This window comes from Fundulus heteroclitus, unplaced genomic scaffold (genome assembly GCF_011125445.2).
Source record: "Fundulus heteroclitus isolate FHET01 unplaced genomic scaffold, MU-UCD_Fhet_4.1 scaffold_103, whole genome shotgun sequence".
In the NCBI taxonomy this organism is placed as follows: domain Eukaryota; kingdom Metazoa; phylum Chordata; class Actinopteri; order Cyprinodontiformes; family Fundulidae; genus Fundulus; species Fundulus heteroclitus.
Window position 1 is genome coordinate 695,642 of NW_023396499.1, and position 16,635 is coordinate 712,276.

The window sequence follows — 16,635 nt, forward strand, 5'->3', positions numbered from 1 at the left end:
CACACACAGTTGATTATGAGAGTCATCTCTGCATGATTAATTAATTTATTAATTAAATCTAGTTTCAAATAATTTAGATTTTGTGCAAAGTTATACAAAGATCTAATGACTTACAATATGTAGACCTGCTCCTTCAGCAAGATGCCAAACTGGAAATGACCGGGAGCATTTTTAGCCCTAACAATAGTGGAACATTACCTCTGACTGCCACAACCCCTTCAGATACCCTAAAAGCTGGAGCAGACTTATCTGTCCTTCTCTTTAGCACAGCAGTGTAGCCACATCAAATCTTGTCAAAGTCTGTTATGAAAAAATGAGGCGTAACAGCCATCTGATGTTAGGTTCGTTCTTCTCAGTGGAGGACACGGTGGACACATTAGGGAAATTCTTTAGCTTCTGCAGTTCCCAAAATGAAAAGCAGGCATGGGAGGCCTGGGAGGTCCCATGTCCCCCATTTCTCAGAGGCTGCCCAGAACATGTTGATCTTTCTCCATGATTTTATTTTAGCCACTACCAAGGATGTAAAAGTGAAATCAAAATATCTTGACCTCGGGTATTTAAGAAGTTTCCAATCCACTGATGGTTATGTTCTGGGTCCTGATTTCCTCCTATCTAGGCAACAGATTCCCCACCAAAGGACAGCTTGATTCTCATGTGATCCAGTTGTAGAAGACCTGTTAAAGAGTCTAATGATGACACTACATCTTTGAACATAGACATTTACCCAAGGTGGCCTGGCACGAGTTTGGATTTAAATCTGATTGAGATGGTGTTTTTAAAAAAACAACAACAACTCTACATGTTGGTTCATGTGAGAATCAGATTACCAACATTCTAACTGTTGAGACTTTATTGGAGAATCAGGGTTTGGTTGCACAAGAACTTCTTATATGTCCAACCCTCTGTACTAACTAAGGTGAACATGACTTCCTGAAGAGAAGGATCATACATGTTATCATTCATGTTGTAACATTTTACCAACAAGCCTGTTAAATGTCCTTAATCATTAAAATAACACATTTAACTGCTGTCTTTTGGTAGCACCATTGCCAAGTTTACTGACTTTTGTTCAAAAAAGTAACTAGTGACATATCTATTGACTTCTTTGCTGTGTTATTGCAACTTTAGCAAATTCATATGACAGCAGGAGTTGTTCTGAAGTTACTGTCCTGAGGCAATGTTTTAAAATTCATAAATCATTTCATAAAGGTCATTTTTAGTTCCAAACACATTTAAAGCTTTAGTTGGTAATCGTGTTAAGAAACACTTTTTGTTGTACTGGCTAAAATCGTTGTTTCCATCCTGAAAGTAGTTAATACATTATTGTATTCACAAAAAGCAGGTTAAAAATAGAGATTAGGGTTTTGTTCCTGCTCTCACCCCCCTCTGTCCCCCAAGTTCCAGGGGAATCATCTTATCTGTTGGTTGTCCCACACACTAATCATTCTGACACCCTCACGTAACACCATTGTGTGCTCTTTCCTTCTGAGTTTCTGCTTGATGGTTGCGCATTCTAACCTCTAGTGTTTTTATATATATATATAGAGAGAGATAGAGATAGAGATAGAGATAGAGATAGAGAGAGAGAGAGAGAGAGAGAGACTCAAAAAATTGTTAAACATGAATATTTATGGTTTCATGATCTGCATTGTGAATGGGTTGAAGATATGTACCAAATGTTCTAAATTAGCTAACCTAATTTAACCACATTCCATATTCTTTAAGGTGAACTTTGGTTCTCGAACTTAGATCAGGTTTTTCTTAGAACAGTTTTTTTTTTATTTGTCCTTTGTTTCTTGTCTGTGTACATAGTTCCTTAGGTTCTTTTTAATCTTAATTTTGCTTAGTTGTAATATTCTGGTTTCTGTTCTGGTTTTATTTTTGAGTCATTTACTCTCCTGCTTTAGGTTCTTTGCTTGCTTTGAGTTTGTGTCCAGTCTGGGTTTTTATTTACTGTTAGTTTATCCTGTTTTGTCATCTGTTTTAGTCTTAGCTTTATTTTCTGTTTTAGGTTTTTACTTTAGAGTGATTTTGTTTCTTAGTAAGTTTGGTGTGGTTTCTGTCCACTTGTCCTGTTAGCTTTGGTTTCTGATTTATTTCTTGTTTTGATCCTCTGCACTGATGTCTGGTCTAATTACTTACTCTGCACACCTGCCTAACTCCACCCCTGCTGCAATCACCTCTCACCGGTTTCACCTGATTTCACCTCCATATAAACAGTTGAGACCAGACATCAGTGCCAGGTCGTCATGTTGAGTTATGGGTGAGTCTCCTCCTACAAGTTTCTGTATGGTTTCCGTTTGGATTTTTGACCCCCTTGTCTCCAGAAACCCGTTCTCTCTGTTCCTGTCCTGCCTGCCCCGTTAGTCTGTGTATTTTTGTGTCGTCTTTTGGTTTGACGTGTTTTTGGGTTTTTCCCTGTTTTACTTTTTGCTAATAAAAGAACCTGAACTGAACCTCTGCTGGTCTGGCTGAATTCTGGGTCCCCTGCCTCTGATCATTACAATAGTAGTTCCATTTAGATTAACTATCTTAGATGACAGGATTTGTTGAAGGAAATATAATGTTAATTCAGGTAAACAACATTCTGGAATAGTGTTCTCTAGATGTTTATTTATTTCTGTTAAACTCTTATACTTAAAGATAAGGTTTCACTTCTTTATTCCATATGTGTGCAGAGTGTGATGATAAAATAATACCAGTGCTTGAATCTCTCTTTCAACTATTGTCCCTGGGCAGAGCTTGGCAGCAGACGAGACCTGGAGCTTGACAGACATGAGCTTGTCAGTCGGTGACCCATGCAGAAACTCTGGGAAAGCAAAAACCATGCAGAATCTTTGGAAACTTAAAGGAAATTAAGGATGACTTTTTGTCCCTTTTCTCAATGACTCTGTACCATCAGATATTATTCCTAATTTGCAATGGATACCCTGAACATAGAAGTGAAGCCAGGAGGTTAACTATTCCTGGTGCAAATGGCACATCTAACTGAGTTAACAGAATCAGAATCAAGTTTAATCGCCGAGTAGGTTTGCACATACAAGGAATTTGACTTGGTGACTCAAATAGACAGCGGAGAAGACGGACAGAAGAAGACATAAAAGAAAGTGTTCTAATATAATTGATAAGACCAAAGATGAAAAGAATGACCAGCTGACTGTCGAGGAATGTGAACAGGGGAAGGATCCTGAGTTAAGAACACCTCGCCGGTGACGATTATCCAGAAACAAGCTAATGGAGAGGGATCAAAATGAATCAAAGATCAGAGTTGATGCTTTTCTTCTATGCAATCCAATATGCTGCAGGCAGCTTCATAAGCTGTTAAAAACAAGATCAGCTTTCTCCACTTAAAAAAATCTAATTAATGTCCCCAATGAACAAACGGAGACACTTCTTAGCTGTGTTGAAAACATTCAGCAATACACAGAGTGAAGTCAGGGTGTCCTACCACTTCTGTGCTGCGTTCCAAACCTCCTTCATGCCACTGATCAGCTGCACCATTTTCATTAACTCCTTCATGAACAGCGTCCAAACCCAGCACCAGTGTCACAAACTCCAAAAGATAAATCCATAAATCCTCTACATTGTGCTCATTCTTTTTTTTTTTTTTTTTTTACTTTTTTTCACCCAGTGTCCTGTCTAGCAATGTGGCAATAAGAATTGATATATTTATGCCAAATAGAGCTCGACAGATTTTGCTTTCACAAGTGGAGCAAACAGCTTTCACCATAGTGCTCCGCTTGATTTGTGCATGTTAATAGCTTTATTGTGATTCCTTTGAGGAGAATTTCAAATTATATGGACACTACAATGGGAGAGTAGGAGAGTAAAGGAAGAAGAGAGAAAAAAAAAGAGAAGAGGTGAAAGAAGAGATAAAAGGGAGAGAAAAATAAAAAAATACTCTGCTCCATCACCTGGAAAGAGAGATGCAAAAAGAACAGCACAACCAACAGACATAAAGCAACAGATACAATCGTGTAACACCTTGATGCCATTGCTAAATCATATGTATTATTATTTAAGCTGACATGAGTAAAGTGATACCTGAAAAAAGAAAGTGAAAGAAAATAAAAAGGAAAGAGGAGAGACGACCCCGAGGAAATCCCCCAGCCACCGCAATGCTGAAGCCCCCAGGAGCCGCGGGGGAAAGCCCGTGGGCTCCGCCGGCAGGCAGCAGCGCTGAAGTGCGTAGCAGCAAAAAAGTCCTGGGTTCAAGTCCTACCCTTTCCATGGGTTTTTCTACATAGATTCAGCATGTTCTCCCTGTGCATGCGTGGGTTGGCTCCGGGTTCTCCGGCTTCCTCCCACAGTCCAAAAACAGGACTGTTAGGTTACATTGGTCTCTCTAAATTCTCCTTAGGTGTGAGTTTGTGCAATAATGGCTGTTTGTTTGACATTTTGAGATAGGCACCAGCAACCCTCGTGACCCCATGAGGGATAGGTGTGTTAGAAAATGGAGGGATGGATACTTCTGCCGTATAATGTTAATAGTTTAGCCTTTTGTTGTTTTCCCATATTGCACATTGTGCAACTTGGACAACGATGTGTAAAATGGGAGATTTTATTCAGAAATAAGAGGGTTTTTTTTTTACAGTACTTTCACTGCCCTAGAAAAAAAACTTTCACAGGGCACTGAAGGTGCAGAAAGATGCAGAAAGGACAGGACCTCAAATATCTTCCTACTGTAAAAGTTTTACAGGGATCTAAAGCTGCAGAGTACCTGCATCATTACACTGATCCAAAGCACACCAGCACGTTCAGTTGAATGCCTTCATGATGACAGCTTCAGGACTGGACATGTTGCATGATAACAATAAACCAAACAAACCAGTCTGTTCACACAAAGGCTTTTATTAAGCAAAGCAAACAAGCTCCAGTTTCAGACTAGTACAGGCAGGTGGTAGGCGGACCTCCTTTGGACCCAGATAAAATCACCTTGCAGGTATCACTCTGTCCCTGAGCTTCTTCTAACAGAGGTTGGTGGTTCTTCTATTTTCTGATGATGCAGAAAAGAAAAGTAGATTCATTTTACATGTAGTCTGTGATTATAGTGATTCAATCTGTACATTTTAATTCAAACTTTGGATTTCTTTTCATTTTTTTACTGGTATTATTCTTCATACCACCTAGCAGATTTAGGTTTAGTTAATTATAAAACTGTGAATATTCATGTTTATTCTGTTTTATTCATGTTTATTCTGTTTTATTCTTCTTGGTTTTGCAGAACTCTGTCCGGGTACTCCGGCTTCCTCCCACAGTCCAAAAACATGACTGTTAGGTTAAATTGTGTCTCTAAATTGTCCTTAGGTGTGAGAGTGTGTGTGAATGGTTGTTTGTCCTGTTTGTCTCTGTGTGGCCCTGCGACAGACTGGTGACCTGTCCAGGGTGAACCCCTCCTCTCACCCAGTGAATGCTGGAGATAGACACCAGCATCCATCACAACCCCAGCAGGGATGGACGTGTTAGAAAATGAATGGATGAATGGTTTTGCAGAACTTCCTGAGTCTGAATCAGGAACAGTGGAGCTGTCGCACACGGTCCCTAAGCATCTGCGGAGCCGTGAGCTCTGCATAGAGTCCAATGTAATAGGGGGTTTTCAGCTGACGTCACGCTCACGTGACTACTCAGCGCGTCCGCCATATTGGGTGGCAGTCGTTTCGCACCGTTGACCTGCATTGTATGACGCCTTAGGCAGTATTGGAAGTGAACAATGGGGAAAACGTGTTTAATGGTTGGTTGCACGGCCCGTGGAGGTGAAGATCAACGCACTTTCTATCGCCTACCAGCCGTAATAGTGAATCAGTGTGAAAAAACAAAACAGCTGTCTGAACAACGCCGTCACCTATGGCTGACACGGATATCCAGGTCCGATTTGGACGGTGTTAAGCTGGAATACGCCAGAGTCTGCGGTGCTCACTTTGTCACAGGTAATTAACTGTTAAGCATTTAAAACATGTAAGAATATATTAATAATATTTAAACAATATATCTATTTGGGGTTTAGTTAAGCCTGGCTGCAGCCTACAGTGCTACTTGACCTATATTCTGTGGTCAGTGTGTCAATCAGTGTTATTGACAAATTAGAATGATAAACTTTGTACTCAGGCATTATAACTATTGTGACTGATAGCTATACAGGTGGTATGTTGTATGCTTATGATAAAATGTACTTATTAAAAAACAAATTGATGATAATAATGTAAAATATGTGAACACAATGTTAGAGCTTGCAAAAAATGCACTTGATGTGATAATCTATTGCTATTTTGTAACTTTATGGCATTTTCTTTGCTAAGCAACAATGCTTTTTGTTTTCCAGGCAAACTTGCAGCACTCTTCGACTGTGATAACCCGGACTGGGCACCTAGCCTTCTCCTAGGCCATTCTAAGCTGAACCCAGCTTCAGACCTGACAGCATCCCAGAAAGAGCGTGTGCAGCAGAGGGCTCATAAAAGGAAGCTATATGATGCTGCTGAGAGCCTTATCTCTCTCAGCAAGTCATTCAAGCCTAACAAGGACTTAGAAATATCAGGTGTGGAGCCACTACCCGATACAGATGAGACTCTGACAGCAGAACCAAACACTGTGGCCTGCCAAACGGATATATCCATGTCGCTCATCGATGGCATGCAGTCAGAACTGAATAGACTGACACAGGAAAATATGGAATTGCGGATTAAGGTTGAAGAATCTACTGTTTGTCAGAGGACTTTTGAAAATGATGATGACAAAGTTAGGTTTTACACTGGCTTGCCATCATTTACTCTTCTGATGTTATTGTTCAATTATATTTCAGATGAGTTAACCTGTGGACCAAATAGCTGTCTCAACAAATTCCAGCAAATGGTTCTTACTCTAATGAGACTTCGTCTAAACTTATCTGTACAGGATATTGCTTACCGTTTTAATGTGTCCTGCCCTACTGTATCTCGCACCTTCAGTCATGTTATCAATGTCATGTACCATAAAATTGGATTTCTTGTGAAATGGCCGTCCAGGGAGGCATTGTTTGAAAGCACTCCAATGGAGTTTCGGAAACAGTATGGTGTGCGTGTGAGTGCAATTATAGATTGTTTTGAAGTATTTACTGATAGACCAACAGGTTTAATGGCTCAAGCACAGACTTGGTCAAACTACAAGCATCATAACACTGTAAAATTTTGAATAGCCATATGTCCAATGGGTTCAGTCAGTTTTATTTCGGAAGCATGGGGTGGGCGTACCAGTGACAAAGCCATTGCAGAAAAATCTGGGTTCTTAAGTCACATTTTACCAGGAGACATCATCCTGGCTGACCGTGGCTTTGACATAAAAGATTCGGTCGGCTTATTACAGGCCGAAGTAAAGATTCCTGCCTTCATGAAAGGAAAGAAACAACTGTCTATGTGTGACGTCATAGAAACTCGGAAAATAGCTCATTTACGCATACATGTAGAGCGGGTTATAGGGGGCATTAGGCAGCGATACAATATGGTGGGTGGGCCTGTACCTCTAGACTATGTGCAAGTTAGAGATCAGAATAACTTGACATTATTAGACAAAATTGCAAAAGTAGCATGTTCTTTATTCAATCTTTCGGATGGAATTGTGTCATTTGATTAGAAATGCAGGGATTATAGTATCCATGTCACACTGTGTATTTTTCATTGTAAATATAAATAAATATATTTAAGACTCCATACTCAATTTTCTTCATTTTCATAGTTTATATACAAAGCATTTAATTTAAACTAAAATGTGCAATTTTGTGTTAATATATAAAAAATGTTTACAATTTTTATATCAGACTGTTCTTAAGATAGGAAGACGAACTAGACTATTTTTAGGTTAATATAATTTATTAACAACATAAATGACATAAGGTACATAACATCAGTGAACGTGACAGTATATCTCACATCAGGTTACTTAGTGTGTCATATATACAATCTTATGAATAGTAACCTTTCATATCGGTAAGAATTGAAAATTAAATACCATGAAGTGAGTGAGCTCAGCTGTAGGCTTGGAGATGGCCTGGTACCGAGTTCAGGGTGGGTGGGGTTTATCACCAGTCCTCTGGCAGACAACACAGCAGTGGTGTGTTGCAACTTATGCATGTTGAAATAAGCCAGCTTGGCCTCTTCTTCATGTGCCTTCCCATGCTCTGTAGCAGGAACACATAGTTTGTTATTGTCCGGATGGCACAGGGCCCTCACCAGACTTGGTGAGGGCTTCTCTAATGATGTGTGGCATGCAGCCTTCATAGATGAAGCAGTCACTCGTCCAGCACGGAAGACATGCCATAATTTTGAATCCGCCTGAGCTCTAGTGGCCTCTTTAAAATGTTTAGCTTGCTCCGGAGTGACGCTTATACTGATCTCAGCACAGGCTTTCTCCAGATCAGCCCTATTCATAGCCTGGTATTTTACATCCTTCAGATCAACCAAAGGTGCGGGGTAGTTGCTAGTTGTCGCTTTAGGGCGGAAGGCAGCAGCAAAGTCATCACAGGCAGCCAGTACAGCTGCTTTAGGCCTCAGCTTGCTGAGGGCTGTCAGGAACGCCTCCTGCTTGTCGCTAGTTTTAACAGCCACATGCTGAGCAGGTCGCACACGAGCTGGTGTGGAAGTCACTGTTGGCGACGGAAGCGAGAGCACTGCTATACTATCATCAAGTTTCTGACGTTTGCTCTTAGCAGAGCTAAAGTCTATGTCGGATACAGGCGCGAAAGGAACATCCTTCACACCCCCTGGGAGAAGCCAGTACGCCTTTGATTTGAACGAAGTGCCACGTTCCCCTGTCACATTAGGTTCCTCCACTTCGCTAAAGTTAGAAAGATATTCACAGATTCTGCTTTTCCGGATCAATAACTCATCGGTGGATGATTTATTCTACAAAACAGACACCTCTCTGTAACCACAGCAAGGCAGACAGTCAGCTACAACCGTAGTTTCCTCAAAACGAGTCTCCCACTGCGCAGGGAGAATTACATTGGACCCAATGCAGAGCTCGCTGCTCCGCAGATGCTTAGGGACCGTCTGCAAGTTGCTACACCAGAAACATAATCATAGAGAAATATTCAACAGCGTCACCAAGGAGAGGTGAAGGTTGAGCCCCCTTTTATAACTTGTTCTTCTTTTTGTCTTATTTGTTTTGTCAGATGAGGTGAGATATCTCCATATGTCCATGCAGAAATTACATGACAGGAAGAGATATTGATTATGATCAATGATATAAATGGATTTGACATGACTTTGTGTGTGAATAATTCACTAATTAATTATTATTATTATTCATAAAGTGTTTTCAGTCAAAGTTCAGAACGGTTACTAGAAGATAAACAGCGGTAAATGGTAAATGTCCTGTACTTGTGCAGCACTTTATCAAGTCCAGAGGACTCCAAAGCATTTCACTCCACATTCAGTCATTCACCCACTGATGAGGGAGAGCTAACCTGACTCTAGCCAGATGTATTTCGTTCCGCCTAGCTCCACTCACATACATCTGGGACCTCTCCATAGGAATTGCCTTTATTGAAGGCTGGGTCTTATCAAAACTCCTTGCATATGATTGGATAAGCCACTTGTCTCTCATCCTTATCGACGTGCTATTTCAACCACTCACACCGAAGCTAACCCGTGACGCTGATGAGAGCGACTCAGGTAAAAACTAAACTTTTTTTTTTTAAATGTGTTTGCGGCTCTAGTGGCGTTTTATTGACAGTGAGATGACAGGAAGAGGGGGGAGACAGGCGGCAAAGCGCCGCAGGTCGGAGTCGATCCTGGGCCGACTGAGTCGAGGACTAAAGGCCTCCTAACATGGTTAGTGCTAACCGCTCCGCCACGGGCCTTGCCAAATCCGGTCGAGAGAAGGGTGAAAACATCGTTTCCACCACCAAAAGCCTTCAGAAGCGTTCTCTGATGTTCTTTTAATGAAACAATATTAGGTAGATTGGACAACACGGAAGAAATAGCAGCATCAATGTTAACGCTTGCTTCCTCAATGCGAGCCGCCATTGCTATCAAAACAGTCTCACGGTCGCTTCTCCACTACGTCACATCTATGAAACTCCAGCCCTGCGTCCTGATTGGCTAGACAATAAAATTGGTTGGAGAAATCACTTTCTATGGGAGATGTCCCAGATGTATGTGAGTGGAGCTAGGAGGAGCGACATACAGCTGGCTAGGGTCAGGTTAGGGGAGAGCTACATTGTAGCCAAAGCTGCCCTGGAGCAGACTGACAGAAGCTGGGCTGCCGTACATCGGCACCACTGGACCCTCTGACCACCTCCAGCAGGTAAAGTGGCTGAAGTGCCTTGCCCAAGGACACACTGTGATGGTTGGAGCAGGGGTTCGGACCGGAAACCCTGCAGTTACAGCTTTTTGTGTTGCCGTCAACCCAAATACGACAATAAAGAATAAAACAATGTAATTTAAAACGGACAAAACAAAAAGGCAAATAGTTGGAACTTTTAAACAAATAAAGGAAAGGTGCATATTGGCTGAATCAAATGAATAGATGATTTCATGATTTAAGAATAAAGGATTTATTCTAGTTTAAAGAGAGACCCACCTATAAATATAACTAAGACTATAAACTCTGAGCTGTTTCTGGAGCCAGTTTACCTGGTTTGATATTTTAACTTCCTTAAAATCAGCTTGTCTGATGTCAGAGTTTGGAGCAGATTTGTTGTTTGTCTGTATTTCAGGGAAAAAAATCTTTAGAGTAACCCTGCTGCTGATGATGAGTTTAAAACAGACGAACAGTTTCTATATTCAGAGGAAATAAACTAATTTATATTTCTGGAGTTCAGACTCGTTTCTCTAGATGTCACGTGATTTCCATGAAGCGCAGCACCAACGCATGCGCACTGGCCTCTGCTACCTGGGCGTTGACCGTCTTTATGTTCTAGTTTAAGGCTGAAGATCTGTTTTAAATCAGGTAGATGTTGGATCAGAGTGGCCCGCTGAACCGGACCGGACCGCTCAGCAATCATAGAGGTTCTGTTCACTCTGAATCATGGGCGTCGCAAAAATTACGTGTGAAGGGGACGTCTCCCCCGCTTTTGAAAACTATCTGACTGGTCTGCTCACATTTAAAGAAGTATGACTTCCCCTCACGCTTTCTTTTGCTTCCTGAACGAATCCATTCGACTTGATTAATAGAATGCTAATACTTCTAAAACTCCACTCCGGGGTTTCCCTGTTGCCCACAACATTTCAACACATTGCTGCTTTCTCCAAGCAAATGAACTGAATGGCAGCTGAAATCAGGGCAAGGTAACGTCAGTCTCACTGGCATCTCACGAAGCAGGACAGTTTTCTCCTAATCTGATGTCTGTGCAGTTAGCTGGAGGTTGTCATCCTGCCTCTAAAATATAGAATCGTCTTTTTTCTGATTGTTTTGTCTGTTTTCAAGCAATACTGGTGATTTTTTTCCATATTTTTTCATAAATGTCACATATGCATGCGTCTCGCACACTGCTGCTCTGACTAAAGATAAAACCACTTTCAACTTGCTTGTTTCTGGTCAAATAGGTTTTAAGATCAGTTCTCTGGAAAACTACAAGGAGTGTTCCAGAAGAAAAAACGGTTCTGGATGTCCTCCAAGCCCGACCCACCACCTGGATCTCTACAGTTCCTTTCTTCCTTCATTAATAAACATGTTGATGCTTGTCAGAAAGAATCCTCTGTTGTTACTCTGCTTCATTCAGTCTGCTGGTCTCTGCACTGTGAACCTCGTTTACCAAGCTGACCCAGTTTATCCATGAAGCCTGGTTCCTCAACAGAGAATCTGTTAAAGTCACAACAACCTGGGCTGAACCAGAACATTTGGAGAATGAACTGAACTAGGTTTATTATTAATAAATAATACCAGCATGTTTAGCAGTTTTAGCAAAGCTTCATAAAGCCTTTTGATCTTTTTTTGTTGTTTGTCTCAGAATAAAATCTCTGCCAGGATTAAACCCGCTGCTCACCTTGGTGTCATTTTAGTTAAAGTTAGTGAGTAATTTCCTTGCATTGTGACACAAACAGGATTCAAACAATTTCACAGCCAAAAGGTAAATAAATAAATTGAACATATCGATCTCACAATGGAGAAATTCACTTCTGCATCTTAACCCATCCCCTTGGGAATCTTTATTGTCACCATGTTGCAATTTCTTTGTTTGTTTTTTTGTGCACAGATAACATAAATCACAGCCATAATAGATATGATATAGAATCAGTTAATTGCACAGATCAAACACACTTGCTGATAAGCTTAAAGAGTGACAATAATCTTTCACATCTGCTAAGACTCACACCAAGTCGAAAAGGTCTGATATCAGTCTGTTATATGAATTAGGTGGGTCAGGTCTTAGTGAAGAATTTCTCTGCATCCTATGATGCACATAAACAGTAACAAGAGGAACAACAAGAAAACTGAGAGACCAAGTATCAGTCCATCATTTGTCCCTGCTGGGGAGAACCAGGTGAGTCTTTATCGTCTTTTTATATTCAGTCACAGAGCTGAAGGTTTCTTCAGCTGGAGATGATGCCTTGATGTTCACTCTTCAGCTGGAGGACGTTTTAAGGATACATATGTTCAAGTTCTCCACCTGCTGCAAGAGACGGTTTCTGTTCCTGATGTGAACGTCTCCGCTTTCTATAAAGCAGAAAACCAACAACTGAAAGCAAAGCAAAGAGTCCAATTAGTCCACTTAAGACACCAAGTATCACTTGAGTCCAGCTTCCTCCATCCTTGTTCCCTCCATCCTCTTTCTGTTTCTCCTGGTTTCCTGCAGAAGAGAATCAGGAGTTAGTCTGATGTTTCAGCTAGGAGACGATAGAGAAGCTGCTGTCCCTCATCATCTACTGATCTCTGATCTCAGAGCAGCTGCTTCCTCCAGAGTCTCATCAGCATCTCCAGCTCTGTTTCCTCCACCTTTCTATTACGCTCCCTCCTCTGAAGGTCCACTAGATTAAATGTTGTAGACAGCAGCAGACCATAGCAGCAGTTCTTGAAGGTGACCTTGTAGTGCAGCTCTGCAGCTTGTCATGTTGCTTAAAGTGACTAAACAGCTTGATGGTAGAAATCTTTCTCCACCTTTAACAGGATCCTGAGGAAAGTTCTGGAGGATTGTTGCTGTTGTGCTCCAGAACAGCAACAATCCTCTGATCCAGAAGCTGTTCTCTGAAAGCCAGGAGTCCATCTTGGTGCTGGCCAGGAGCAGATCACATGATGCTGCTCTACATATCTGATGTCTGACTACTGGGGACTGAAATAGACTTTATTCTGCATTGATTTCAGCATCTTTACCTGAAATCAGCTGATTGGTAAATGACTGGAATGACATGGAGACTGATTTTAAACAGAGTCACTGCCAGCCCTCATTTATCTTCTGATTCTCCACATTTGTTTCTATGTCTTCAATAATAAATAAATGTCTTAGAGCACATCAGTAGAACTGTAATAATAGATGATTTTAGCAGCAGCAAAGCAGCATCTGATGCTTCTTGACTAAATCAAAGCAGCTGGATGACGTTCTACATTTCTGTTGGACTTTCTGGAAGAAAACTGTCAAATTGTTCAGTTCTAGGATGGTTCTGTCAGAAATGAAAACCAGGATTCATTGAAGTCTTTCTGTCCATCTCCATCATCTAACATCTGATCTGTTTCTCTCTTCCATCAACAACCAGGAAGCTGCAGGAGCTTCTGATCCACAGACAGACTCACCTGATTCAACTCTCAGGTTAAAGATGCTGATGGGCTCAGTGTCCAGAATAGATCTCTTCCTGCGATTATTTCCTCCCTGCAAGACTCGACACTCATATGTTCCTGTATCATCAGTCTTCACGTTCTTCAGAACCAAAGACACGTCTCCATTCTCCACATCCAGCAGATCCACCCGGTTCCTAAAGGATGGAGGCTGACCCTCTGGATCAAACTGTCTGTCTCTGTACAGAAGTACATTCTGATCTGACTCCAGATCAGTTCTGCTCCACTCTACAACTATAACATCTTTGTTCTCAGCTGCTCTACATGTCAGAATGACGTTGTCTCCTGGTTCTGCTGTGATGTTTCTCTGACCTGCAGGAGAGAAAACAACACAGAGGAGAAGTTAGAGAGGAGCTCTGAACATTCACTATAAGACAGATAATTCTAATTCTAATTCTGGTTGATTAAATCATTATTAAAACATTCTTATTTAATTATTTATGCTTGAAACCAGGTTTTGACATGGTTTATGGTTATAACAGCACAACAGCTTATTTGACCCGTCCCGTTTTGTTGAACCACTTGCCTGCTGGTCATTTTACAGTGATTTTCTGTAGAGAAAATGGTTCTAGTTACAGGCGTTTCACATGAACCAGGTGTTGGTTTTTACCAAAGGAACATATATCAACCATGTATTTTTGTGTGTTTTTGTTTGTTTTAGCAAGGGAACATTTTACCCTTTGTCTACTGCAAGTAGAAATGTGGTGACAGGACTGATAAATATCATCCAGCAACAGGAAGAGATTCAGGGTTTCTGTGGTTGGACAGAGATCCTGATTTTCCAGTTCTCCTAGAACCGATCTAATCAGTGAATAGAACCTAAATAGCACTACTTATCATAATAGAAATGTCAAAATACTTAACTAAAGTAGAAATAAACTTATTTACAACAAATTAAGTTACATAATGGGGTTTTTAACAGACCAGGTTTGTAAAACTTTGGAATAAATTAGCAAAATTATCAGTTAAGAATTTTTACACAACAGAAACTATTTTAAATCACATCATCCCACAAGAAAACACATCATTCTTATCCATCATCTTCGATTAATCATACCTTCAGCAACAACCTTGGAGCTGAAACCCAGCAGAAACAACACGAGTGACGCAGTTAGAAAAGCAGCCATTTCCTCATTCAGCTCCTCGACCAGTTTAACGCTGAGTTTATCATCCCCTGCGGAACAGCAGTAAATAGTTTAACTTTAGTAATAAGAGACTCCATTAGGAAACGTTAGCTCTTTTAGGCAACGGTTTAGAGTTAACTATCTCTAAGTTAGGAGAACCCAACAGTTGCTTCGACTGCTTCCCGAAAGGAAGCAGACAAAGGAATGGCTGAGAGGAGGAGCGTCAGACTGACGTAGTGTATACAAATTTAATATCGATTTCAGGGTCAACAGAATAAGCAATATTTGCATCACTCAACCGGTGTCTGATCTAACATTTACATCATGTAAATACCATCACAAAATATTCTTCAATAAGTGAATAAAAGACGGTCAACGCCCAGATATCAGAGGTCAGTGCGCATGCGTCGGTGCTGCTCTCTTCTTGTAAATCACGTGACTTCTAGAAAAACAAGTCTGAACTCTAGAAATGTAAGAGTTTATTTCCTCTGAGCAAAGAGGTGGTTGATCTTCATCTTTTTTTAATTCATCAAGTATTTAACTATTTAATCTGAATTATGTTCTCCTGAAATCCAGACAAAAAATAAATCTGCTCTGACAATGAATGAAGCCCAGAGCAGCAAGCAGGAAGTTACAGACATTCAGACAAGTAAAGTGACTTTCAGTCAGAAACAGTTCAGAATTCAACTTTACACTAAAGTAAAGTTTAGTGTAAAGTTTCTGAAAGGCAAGGTTTGAATAAATAAGCAGTTTTAATCTCTATGATTATTGACAAAATGTAAAATAAATCTACTTGTCTATCCTGTGTCATCAGAAAACAAAAAAAAAAAAACACACCAACCATTGTTAGAGGACGATCCCAGCTGTCAGTGACAAAGTGAAACCTGTACGCTGCATTTATCAAAGCACAACCAAGGTCCGCCTACCTGCCCACAGCTCAACTGATGAGTTTGTTTACATAGTTTTCGAGAACGTTTTGTGTGACACAGGCTTGAACCTGTTCAAACATCAGCAGGTCGGCTGCTTTTGTTTGTTTCATGGAGAACAAGTTTGTTTGGTCTCTTTACGTCATGGTCTACATAGTTCTTGATTTTTGTATATAGTTTTTTCAGTTACAGTTTCATTAGTTTTCTTGTTCCCCTGTTGCCACCGGGGGCCTGTTTCAATAAGGTGGTTCAACCAATTCTGAGTTAAAACTTGAACTCTGAGTTGACTTAGCCTGAGATGGGAAACTCTGAGTTTTGGGTTTCAGAACAGCTGAAATGAGTCAGTTCAATCAACTCTGAGTTGACTGACTCTGAGTTAAGCGCGAGCACCACAACTATAAAAAGCCATTATCAATGGAGCACAGATATTACAAGTCACCATGGCAACAGCGTCAGACAAAAAAAGGTGTGCATATTTCTCACCAGCAGAACTGGATGTGCTTATGCAAGCATATGCAGAATTTGAACATGTATTTAAAAAAAAAAGCAACACGGCTGCAGCGGCGAAGGAGAGAGAGTTAGTTTGGGTGAAAATAGCTGCTCGAGTCAATGCGTAAGTTTACATTTTAATTACTTTTATACAGTGTTGGGTGTAATGAATTAAATTACTAAGTCATCTAAATACTGTAATTAAATTAAAGAATATAAAACAATAGTGGATTTAATATCAAAATTTAAAAGGTATATTTTTGATTTAACTTTCTCCTTCTAGTTACACACTTTGGTCAATTTAAGATTAATTCATGCAATTGAATATTGTTTTTTTGAAAGCATTAGAAGTGCAG

The 16,635-nt window shown here is 40.5% G+C and overlaps 1 protein-coding gene across 4 annotated transcripts in view; it reads right to left on the minus strand.

The window, feature by feature from the left end:
• LOC118558143 (cell surface A33 antigen-like) overlaps positions 1-15,779 on the minus strand; it is a 260,028-nt gene extending 244,249 nt beyond the window's left edge. For 2 of the 4 annotated variants that reach the window (XM_036128614.1, XM_036128611.1), the window contains exon 1: positions 14,798-15,197. In XM_036128614.1, the coding sequence (XP_035984507.1) occupies positions 14,798-14,867 (70 nt within the window). In that variant the 5' untranslated portion in view covers positions 14,868-15,197. Of the gene's footprint in view, positions 1-14,797; positions 15,199-15,705 lie in introns of those variants that run through there. The other 2 variants (XM_036128612.1, XM_036128613.1) reach the window with 2 other exon arrangements.
• Between the last annotated feature and the right edge of the window lie 856 nt (positions 15,780-16,635).